The sequence below is a fragment of the Mustela putorius genome, unplaced genomic scaffold (genome assembly GCF_011764305.1).
Source record: "Mustela putorius furo isolate JIRA1106 unplaced genomic scaffold, ASM1176430v1.1 tig00003909_pilon_pilon_pilon, whole genome shotgun sequence".
NCBI classification, from domain to species: Eukaryota; Metazoa; Chordata; class Mammalia; order Carnivora; family Mustelidae; genus Mustela; species Mustela putorius.
The window spans coordinates 30157253-30168271 of record NW_025422057.1 but is presented as its reverse complement, the minus strand read 5'-3'; the positions used below and the strand labels follow the sequence as shown (position 1 = coordinate 30168271).

General features: G+C 46.1%; 1 protein-coding gene across 6 annotated transcripts in view; it reads left to right on the top strand.

Annotated features, from left to right (window-relative positions):
• Nucleotides 1-787: 787 nt before the first annotated feature.
• ZFYVE27 (zinc finger FYVE-type containing 27) overlaps nucleotides 788-11019 on the top strand; it is a 38858-nt gene continuing 28626 nt past the window's right edge. For 3 of the 6 annotated variants that reach the window (XR_006603122.1, XM_045068470.1, XM_013054661.2), the window contains exons 1-4: nucleotides 788-998; nucleotides 2209-2406; nucleotides 6669-6739; nucleotides 8176-8362. Coding sequence is in view for 5 of the 6 variants with exons in the window: in XM_045068470.1 (XP_044924405.1) it covers nucleotides 2210-2406; nucleotides 6669-6739; nucleotides 8176-8362 (455 nt within the window). In the remaining variant the exon portion in view is untranslated. The remainder of the gene's footprint in view (nucleotides 999-2208; nucleotides 2407-6668; nucleotides 6740-8175; nucleotides 8363-11019) is intronic. The other 3 variants (XM_013054663.2, XM_004749537.3, XM_004749538.3) reach the window with 3 other exon arrangements.

The window sequence follows — 11019 nt, the reverse complement described above, 5'->3', positions numbered from 1 at the left end:
AAGCAGAGTCTAGCTGACCAGTGTGTAGTTACCAGGGGGAGCCTTTGTTCATTGATATTGGCCATACTGTTGACCCTTTCTGGTCTTTAGAACCTTCTTATATGCTCCAGAGTTCCCCCCAGATAATGTCTAATTCTTGAATAATATCTCTCAATTGTAGAGCTGCCAGAAGAAATAAACAATAATACTATTGACCCCAGGCAGCGTGAGGCCAGTGGTCCAGGACCACCCAACAAGGAATTGCAAAGAAACCAAAATTTGCCTTTGGAGTAAATGACTGATTTACTTAACTACCTGGGGAATTTCAGGTAGCTAAGATATTAAAGAAAAAAAAATCTTTCTATACTTCTAGACTCATCCTGAAGGAGAAGAGGCTGAGTCCAAGCAGACAAGTCTGGACCAGCAACAAGGCCAGGCCCATCTAAGAAGTAGGAGGATTTCCGACTATAGTTTAGTAGTCGGTGTGGGGATTCGGATCTGTCTTCATTCCAGCTGTTTGGAGGAGTAAATGATAACCCCCAGATGGGTCAGCCAGAGAAGGGGTACAGACATTCGACCCCTGCTTAGACGAATGTGTTGGATTTGAACCAAAGCGGTGACATGCACGGTGGTAAACCTCTTGCTCCGCAATCCTTCGCGAATCGCAGTCACTCATGGACCCAGTTGAATCTGGGCGGGGTCAGCGAGGAAAGACGCGCAGGCGCACTGCTGAAGAGGGCGCTCACCTGTACTAGAGTGGGCGGAGCTAAACGCTGGAGCAGGAGGCGGGGCGGGCGTAATGACGTCACGGATACGCCGCCGCAGAGCAATTCGCGTCCCGGAAGCGGTGGCGGCGGCGGGGGAGGCAGAGGAGGCTATCGGATTTGCTACTTCGGAGAGGCCCTTGGAAGAGGCGCGTCCTAGGGGTGGGGCGGTCCTGAGGAAACGCCTCGGGGCCTAGTGGCTTTTCCAGTGGTCCCTGGCCGTCCCCGCCCCTCCCCCAGCAGCCCTGCGACCGGGTAGGTGAAGTTCCACCCCTCCCGCCCCATCTCCGGGTCTCTACCGACTGTGCGGAATTGGGCGCCTGGACGTCGCGGGGGCCACCACCTGCTGGCCCAGCGACTTTGGGCGTGGCCTTCCCGGTCTGGGCCGCAGGGCCCGAGCCGGCTCCGTGGGCTGCAGAGGTGGTGGTAGTCCTGGCCTTTGCCAGCGCTGACCACCTTCACCCTCTCCAGGGCTTTTTACCTTGCACCATCCCTGGATCCTTTAGTTCGAGCGTGGCCTGCGGGTATTTGGGCTCCCAGTGGCCCCTTAGTCACATCCCCACCCCCAGTCCCGGTCAGGTCTCAGTCCTCTGCGAGGGACTGGCTTATGCTGCTGTGTGTCAAGGTTCCGTCCGTCCGTCCCCGTCCCCTCCTTTTCTTTTTAGGTTTTGGGGTAGGACTTTGAAATTAAGAAGAGGGTAAGGGTCTCCCCATCGGAGTGGGGAGGTGGAAACGGGGCCTTATGGAAGGAGGTGACTGCCCTGTGGGGTTCGAGGGAAAAGGGAGGGTAATGGGCAGGAATGGTCCAGGAAGTTGTTGGGAACAGAAAGGAGAAGGAAGCTTTAGAAGATGTGGTGGGGCAGGAGAAAGCATGGGAGTCCTAGAGGATGGACAATTTGTTCACTCATTCAGTGAGCATTAATTAACCTTCCACTGTGTGCAAAAGCAGTGGTAAATGGAAGACATAGTTTTTGACCTGGTGGAGCTCCAAGTTAAGAAGCACAGGCTGGCAAGAAAGCCAAAATTTTACTTTAGTGAAATAAATGCTTTTAGGGCAAGTGCATGATTGGGATCATTGGGGAGGGTCTCCCATTCCAGACTGGGGTGGTTGCCAAGATCCTCTCAGATCAAGGGAGCAGTGTTTCAGCAGTTACCTGAAGGGTGGGTAGGAATTAAGCAGGTCAAGAGTAGGTGAAAATATTCCAGGTCATCTTTTCTTTCTAGACATCAGACTGCCTCTTCCTAGCAGCCATAAGTACTCCGTCTTTATGGTTTAGACTCTTGATGGATCTCTGGGGAAAAGAACAGGATTTTTATATCTGGGCAATTCACTTTATTCTGCTGAATATGTCTTCTCTCTGTGAAATGGGTATTTCACCTGTAACCCTTCCTACCTCACAGGTTTATTATAGGCACCAAATGGTGGTAGGTACAGTGCAAATGTCAGGAATTATTATGGTTGCAGGATGCAGACATCAGAGCGTGAGGGGAGTGGGCCAGAGGTGAGCCCCAGCGCGATGCCTGAGGCTCCCCTGGAGTCTCCATCTGTCCCTACCAAGTCCCCGGCATTTGATCTTTTCAACTTGGTCCTGTCCTACAAGAGGCTGGAGATCTACCTGGAACCCCTGAAGGATGCAGGTGATGGTGTCCGGTACTTGCTCAGGTAACAGACTTCGCAGAGTTGCTCTGACCATCTAGACCTTCTGCTTTCCTGCTCCATAGTTGTGCTGAGCGTTTAGGCAGTTGCTGGGCTATCTTTCTGCCTTAGAGAGGAGTGGTTCTGGGAAGTCCATTGGTTCCCTGGGTTGATTCCAGACCCACCTCGGGAAAGGCAGGGCCCTGGGAACCATATGGTCTTTCACCAGAGTTTCTGCTATGTCGCTCAGTAAGCTCACACCTCAGGACTGCTAACTAGCCTCGAACATCAGGCTTTCTAAATCTTTTTTATTTTTATTTTTTTTTAAAGATTTTATTTATTATTTATTTGACAGACAGAGACCGCAAGTAGGCAGAGAGGCAAGCAGAGAGAGAGGAAGGGAAGCAGACTCCCTGCTGAGCAGAGAGCCTGATGCGGGGCTCGATCCCAGGACCCCGGGATCATGACCTGAGCAGAAGGCAGAGGCTTTAACCCACTGAGCCACCCAGGTGCCCTAGGCCTTCTAAATCTTAAAGGAGCCCTTTTTTTTTTTCTCCTTCTCTCTCAGTACTAGCATAATTAATATTAAAATTAGTTTGTAATTTTGAACATACTAAATACAAATACCTGTGAATAAGCAGGTACCCCTTTTGCTAATTTAGGATTGTGGAGCTCCAAATTTTTTGTTCTTATTTTGCTTTGATTTTCATCCTCTATGATTCCTTTTCTCTTTTCAGCTCACTCTATTTCTTATCTTAAACAATTTTAATTACAGATACATGCTATTCTACTCCCTAAATACTTCAGTTTATTTCTAAAAAATAAGGACTTTTTTTAATGAGAAAAAGCAATATCACACCTAATAAAGTTAACAGTAATTTCTTTTTTTTTTTTTAAATCGTGACTTTTTTTTTTTTAAGATTTTATTTATTTATTTACAAAGAGAGAGATCACAAGTAGGCAGAGAGGCAGGCAGAGAGAGAGAGAGAGAGGAGGAAGCAGGCTCCCTGCTGAGCAGAGAGCCGGATGCGGGACTCGATCCCAGGACTCTGAGATCATGACCTGAGCCGAAGGCAGTGGCTTAACCCACTGAGCCACCCAGGCGCCCAACAGTAATTTCTTGATAGCATCTTATACCCAGTTCTGATTTTCTCAGTTGTCCCAAGAATGTCACGTTTTGGCCAAATCAGATTCCAGTCCAGGGTCGCAGTCTATGTGGTTGTTATGTCCCTTAAGTTCTTTTTCAATCTAAAATGGTTTCCTTTTCATGATACTGACTTGCTGGAGACGGAGCTGACGGTCCTGAAGAATTTCCTACTTTGATTTGCTGGTAGCTTCCTCATGGTGCAAATTAGAAGTTAGATTTAAAGGTTGGATCATATTCAAGTGAAACTCCCTCCCCCTCAAAAGTCATGTGTTCCTAATATAGGGAGCCACGTAAATCCTGGTTGTCCTACAGAGCAACCCTTCATAACTTAGAACCTGTGAGTGGGGCTAATTTAGGGCTCACAACCTCCTGAAACTACATGTAAAACTTGGTACGTGCACACATGTTTATTTCTAAGGGAGAAGCTTCTAGTTTTCATCAAGCTCTCCAGTCTTCTGAGAGAGGTAAGAGATAGGGTGAGTGGAGTGGGGTTAACCTCTAAGAGTACTATTGAATATCATTCTTACCTCAGTCTGGAAATAGTGGGAGGTTTATTTTTTAACTCTCTGAACAAGGCCTTACATTTTTCTTGTTCCCTTCAGAACCCCTTTTATTTTATTTTATTTTTATTTTTTAAAAAAGATTTTATTTATTTATTTATTTGACAGATAGTGATCACAAGTTGGCAGAGGCAGGCAGAAAGAGAGGAGGAAGCAGGCTCCCTGCTGAGCAGAGAGCCCAATTCAGGGCTCGATCCCAGCACTCTGGGATCATGACCTGGGCCAAAGGCAGAGGCTTTAACCCACTGAGCCACCCAGGTGCCCCCAGAATCCCTTTTATTTATGGCTTTAGGCTAGAGGTGAGCTAGTTTATATTTCATAGCAATATTCTCTACCATTAGTTCACTGTCTCCTTGGTGCAAGGAATAGGGGACATGATGGTATGAGAGGCTTGATTTATAATCCCACCATGACCATATAGCTGAAATGAATTTTAGTTTTCCTTAGTGGAGGGGATGGGCCCTGGGGTTTTCTGCTGTGCACACACGCAGGTGTATGTGCATGTATGTGTATTTTACTCTTTTGTGGCAAAGCACAGAAGTTAAATACAGCCTGCCCCTTCACCTTTCTAACACTGGTCTCTTAGTGCTTCTTGGTACTCGTATGTTCGGGTTTTTCCGTTTTATGAAATTAGAAATCTGAGGGTGTGGTGTGATTCATTAAAGCTGGATGGAGGGGGAACGGCATTTGGCCTAAAGAGCCCCCAGGAGTTTGTGGTTCTGTGCCACTGGGAGACAGAGCACTGGTCTGTGAAAATGGCTGTCAGATTAGTTTGTGCTTTTGATTGTTCTTTTCTTAGTAAAGAGGATTTGACTTTCAAGAGGGACCTAATCTTGAGCTTTGTCTGATAGTGTGAAGCCTAGAGCTGCAGTAGATTTTTAACAGACTCCTCAGTTCTGGGATCAGCTACTCTAGTAGGTGGATCTCTGTGACCAAAGTGTCAGTAAAGACATGAGAAAGAATGGGAGAGGCTTTATAGTGTAAGTGACTTGAGTGGCTGTATGATGTTTTTATTTCTGAAATGGAGTTGGCTTTAGACCAGATTTTTAATTTGCTCTTACGCTTATAGCTGCCACTAGTTGGTTCTGAGGCCTAATTAGGGTGGCATAGTGGGGGATGCTGGGTTTCCAGAGGAAGGCAGACAGAGGTCATTTCATTCCCTTACTAATAACTTCTATGAAAAAATAAAAGGGGCACCTAGATGGCTCAGCTGGTTACGTGTCTGACTCTTGATTTTGGCTCAGGTCATGATCTCAGGGTTGTGAGATCAAGCCCCGTGTTGGCTCAGTCCATGCCCAGAGGGGTGTCTGCTTGAGATTCTCCCTTTCCCTCTCCCTCTGCTCTTCCATGCCCTCCTTCCCCCACAAAAAAATAGAAGCACGTAAATCAGTGAACCTCATTTAGGAACCGAAATACCTCAATCACAGCAAAAGAAATTACATTGAAGTTCTGAATACATTGCTTGCCAGCAACAAACCTGTTTATTTCTCTTTGACTCTCCCTCAGTTGGTTGACCTTATAAATGCTACACTGCTGGTTTTTTTTTTTTTTTTTTTTTAAGATTTTATTTATTTGACAGTGAGAGAGTGAACACAAGCAGGGGGATTGGGAGAGGGAGAAGCAGGCTTACTTCTGAGGAGGGAGCCCGATGTGGGGCTCGATCCCAGGACCTTGGGACTGTGACCTGAGCTGAAGGCAGACGCTTGACAACTGAGACACCCAGGCGCGGCTACACTGCTGTTTAGAATTTAGTCATCCATGCTTTCATTGTTACATCTTTGCTCCTTTCCCCCTATTAAATGTCCTTTGTCAGGGATGAAGCCAGCAGAATTTGCTTGTCCTCAGCAACTCAAGTCTCTGGTCTTCTTCCTTTCCTCTTTGAGGGCTTTTGCACTGCTGTTTGGTGGTGGTGGTGGGGGGTGCTGGTTCTGCATGTGCTTCCAGATGTTCCAGTTCACTTAGGGCATGTCTGCTGAAAGAATGCTATACCCCGGTTTCCATTTCTTTTTTGATCTATTACAACAAAATCTTCATTATCTTTTCTCCTTTTGGATTGCCATGTTAAGATCTCAAAATTTCAGAAATAAGTGAAGTCACAAACGCGGTCACATAAATCCTTCACATTCTGTTCTTTTGATTTCTGTATTAGATGAATCTTGCACAGCGAATATATATATGTTCCTGTGAAGTTGTACAAAGAATAAATGAACATTTTCAAGAAGAAAGTTCATCATTGTCACCTCTTAAAGAGACCAGAACATTACAAAACATAGTTAAACAGTATTAACTGGGTTTCTTAAAATTTATTTTATAAATTTTTCTCCTTCTGGGAGAAAGTTCCCTAGGTATTCTAGTCCTGAGAGGATATCTTTTCTTGTCCTGGGGCCTAATGGGTGACCTTAACTCCTCTCCCAGTTCCCTATCCACGTAAGTGGACACTTCTCATTTTTCTTTGACACTCAGAGCTCCAGGCTCCCTCCTCTTGATGACCCACCCGTGATGGCCATCTCCTCCTCCCACCCTCTCACGCCCAAATTGGAGGAGTGGCCATCTTTAGTGACCAGGACTTTCTTGTGTTGTAGGTGGCAGACGCCTTTGTGTTCCTTGCTGACCTGTCTGGGCCTCAACGTCTTGTTCCTCACTTTGAATGAGGGTAAGAACTGATTCCAGGGGATTTTTGTGAATGAATGTGGGAAGGAATTCCAAGAAGTGGCGCCTTGTCTTGCCATGGAGTTGGCCTCCTTCCCTGTCTGCTTGATGTCAGAAAACCGGCTCTGGAGCGACACACTCTGGGCTAGAATCCTGGCTGGATTGTTCTTTAATCTGTTTGTCAAGGCCTAATTTTCCTCATCTCTAAAGGGAGGATAATAATAGTGCTCTCCTCAGAGAGTAGTTGTGAGGAACGAGGTAGCCTGTATATTACATTTAGCACAGCGCCTGACACAGTAAGGACCTGGTGTATTGTAGCTATTATTATTGTTTCCTTCTTGACTGAATGCTGGTGTTTTAACCTTTTTCCATTTTTATTTCTAAGCTGATTCCAGGGTCAGTGAGGGCATGACATGTGGTGAAGGTGTCAGGGAGGTTAAGAGATTTTTGCCACATCCATTGATTTCCTCTGGCTCAGCTGGTGAGCCTGGAGGGGGCTGCTGAGCAGTCACCAGCTCTGAGGGGTCTGTGGCATGAAGGCTTTGAGGTAGATGTGTGGACAGGTGGGTGGCTCTAGAGATCTTGGGTAGTGATGTCTCCTGGGGACTGTTTGTGACAAGATATACCAGGACCCAGGCCTTTTCCTTTTTGAACTGACAAGTGGCTGCATAAAAAGCTAAACCCCTGGGGGGAGATGTGTAAAAGGCCCGAGACAGAGTCTTCTGAGGAACTGGGTCCTTTATTCATGTATTCATTCTTCTGTCAAACTTGCATTTCTCAAGTGTCTCCTTTGTTTCCTAGGGAGATGTGGATTCAGTGGGTTGAAAACCCAGTTTTTACATAAGACCTCCATTATCTGTTTGTCCAATGACAAATACTTAACTAGCATTTACTGTGTGCCCAGTGCTCTGTTAGCTTGCTTTGGGGGTACCATGCTACATGGAAGAAGGTCTTTCTTTGGATTTTCTCTCAACCTCCCCATTTCTCAGTCCACAGTGGTGTGTCTGTGGTATTCTAAAAGCCAAATGAAAGGCTTCCAATCTGCCCCGTGGTCTAAAAGGTCAGAATGTCAGTCACAGGGATCTGTTAACGGCCAGACTCCAGGCAGGAGCCCCCTACTGTGTGCTCGCATAGATTTGTTAATGTTAAAAAACAAAAAGAAAATGAGTCTGGGGCTATCGTAGTGACCAAACTGGATGGAGTCCCAGCCTTCAAGATCCTTTTTATGGAGGAGAAAGCAACTATGTCTATAATCAATCAGTCATGTGGTGAAAAATTTTGTGAGGGAAAATAAAGCTGGGTTAAAGGCTTGGAGAGTGAGCAGGGGAGACACTCTTTCACCTGAGGTGATCAGGGAAGGTCTCTTGGACAGAGCCCTGGAGGTGGACAGAGGCCCCCGGTCCTTGCTCCTCATTTACCTGCAGTGTTATTGATCCGTAGGTGCATGGTACTCCGTGGGTGCCCTAATGATTTCAGTGCCCGCCCTTCTGGGCTACCTTCAGGAGGTTTGCCGGGCACAGCTGCCTGAGTCAGAGTTGATGCGGAGGAAGTATCACAGCGTGAGGCAGGAGGACCTCCAGAAAGTTCGCCTGTCTCGCCCCGAGGCTGTGGCTGAGGTGAAGAGCTTGTGAGTATGGAAGGGGCCGGGGTGGTGGGAGGTGGTCACAGTGGCAGCGGCCACCACACTGAGTGCTTGCATTGTATGAGGCGGTCTTTCCTCTCATCTGTCGGGTTCTTTCCTCTCATCTTTTGAACAGCTCTGGGAGGTAGCTACTGTTAGTATCCTCCATTTATGGATGAAGAAAAAGGCTTGCATGGCGAAAAGGGGACCAAGCTGGGATGAGAATCCAGATCTAGCTGATTTCACAACAACCTGTGTTCTTTCCACTAGAGAGACAGTTCTGGGTCTTAACGGAGCATATGCATGCATGCATGAGCCACGGCCAGGGTTCAAATTCCAGCCCTCCATTTACCGGCTGTGTGGCAACCTGTGGCATCTCTGCGCCTCGGGTTCCTCACCTGTTAAATGGCATAATAGTAGGCTTGCCTCATAGGTGGTTGTGAAGACTGAATGAGTGAGTGTCCAGTACCCAGGAAGTTTCCAATAAGGGTTAGTCATCGTTACTACACTATCAGGAAGCTTCCTAAATGTGACAGAGCTGGTACTTCCGAAGAACCACGTTAAGACCATTGAATAACATTAACCATAGCAACTGCAAAGCTTCAAAAAAAAAGTTAAAAACAAAACGGAGGCCTGGGCCTGACCTTGTCTGAGTCCATTTTCTGGAGTGGGGTCTGGGTCTCTGTGGTTTTTAATACCCCCCCACTCTTTTTTTTTTTTTAAATAAATGACTTTATTTATTTATTTTTTAAAAGATTTTATTTATTTACTTGACAGAGATCACAAGTAGGCAGAGAGGCAGGCAGAGAGAGAGAGAGGAGGAAGCAGGCTCCCTGCTGAGCAGAGAGCCGGATGCGGGACTCGATCCCAGGACCCTGAGATCATGACTTGAGCCGAAGGCAGCGGCCTAACCCACTGAGCCACAGGCACCCAAATAAATGACTTTAAACTCAAGTAAGAGTTGCAAGAATAATACTCCCAGACGCCCTGTGCCCAGCTAGAACAGTGATTACATTTGCCACATTGGCTTCCTCTGTTGCTTTTCTCTTGCATGTTACTTTTTTTCCTTCCGAACCATTGAAAGTAAGTGCAGACATCATGCCTATTTACTCCAAATACTTCTCTCCTAAGGACAAGACTTTCTCTTATGTATTTATAATTGTATAATTAAAATCAGGAAATTTTACATGGCTAACATCAGCATTCTTGCAATTATCTAATAGGTAGTTAATAATCAGATTTTACCTATGGTATTAATAAGGTTTTTTATATACATTTCCCTTCATCCAGAATCCAGTCCCAAGTCCTACATTACATTTAGTTTTTATGTCTTCTTAGTCTTCTGTAACCTGGAATAGTTTCCTTAATCTTTGTTTCTCATGACCTTGACACTTTTAGATAGGATGAGCTTATTATTGTGTAGAATTTCCCTCAGTTTGGGGTTATTTGGCTCCTTATGATTAGGTGGAGGTTTTGCCTTTTTGCAGGAATATGACAAGCAGTGTGTTGTCAGTGTATTGTATCAGGAGGCGTATGATGTCAGTCTGTCCCATTAAGGGAGATGCTGAATTTGGTTGTTTGGTTAAGGTTTCTCTGTTGTAAAATGGCCATTGTTGGGTCTTGTCTTTAACACTTTATTACTGTGATAGTTGCGAAGGTGATTTTCTAATTGGCGTTGTTAGCCAGCATCTACTCTAAGAAAGAGCTCTTCCGTCTTATCAGTATTAACTTGAGATTCTTAATTTTATTTAATAGGTTGTAATCCATTATTGTCATTATTTTGATCTCAGATTGTCTTAGGTTTGACCTAGGAGCTCTTTTGAACTGGCTTCTGTGTTCTTTTGATATGTCCCATCCTTTTTTTTTTTTTTTAAAGATTTATTTATTTATTAGAGAGTGTGGGAGCACATGCGCATGGGGGTGGGAAGGTGGGAGTGGAGGGGCAGAGGGAGAGAGAGAATCTTTTTTTTTTAAGATTTTATTTGTTTATTTCACAGACAGAGATCACAAGTAGCCAGAGAGGCAGGCAGAGAGAGGGAAGCAGGCTCCCTGCTGAGAGCCCAATGCAGGACCCTGAGATCCCAGGACCCTGAGATCATAGCCTGAGCTGAAGGCAGAGGCTTAACCCACTGAGCCACCCAGGCAGCCCAGAGAGAGAAAATCTTAAGCAGATGTCCTACTGAGCACGGAGCTTGATGCGGGGCTTGGTCCCATAATTCTGAGATCATGACCTGAGCCCAAATCAAGAGCTGGGTGCTCAACCGCCGGAGCCACCCATCATTTCTGAGCGCATATAATATTCAGAGTCATCTTACGCTTGTGCTGCCCCCACTCTGGAATGAGCCATTTCTCCACCGGGCCTTTCAGAAACCAAGATCTGGGTGCAGCATGCATTCATTACTTCTGGGGGTGGATCCATTTAAAAAAACCTCTCCAGGTGAGTCTGCCTTACAGCCCAGGTGGAGACACAGTGCTCTCTCCTGCCATTTATCCTACAGCTATAGCATGTCTGTCTGTGAGGGGGGTTCCCTGCTCCTCATTGTCTCTCAGCCTGGGGAAGTTAAACAGCTGGCCCTACCCAGCAGCTAGGAAAAGACCCAAGCAGGAACATTTGTCCTGTTTGCATCTCTGTAGGGGTTCCAAAAGGGGGCCTGAAACGTACG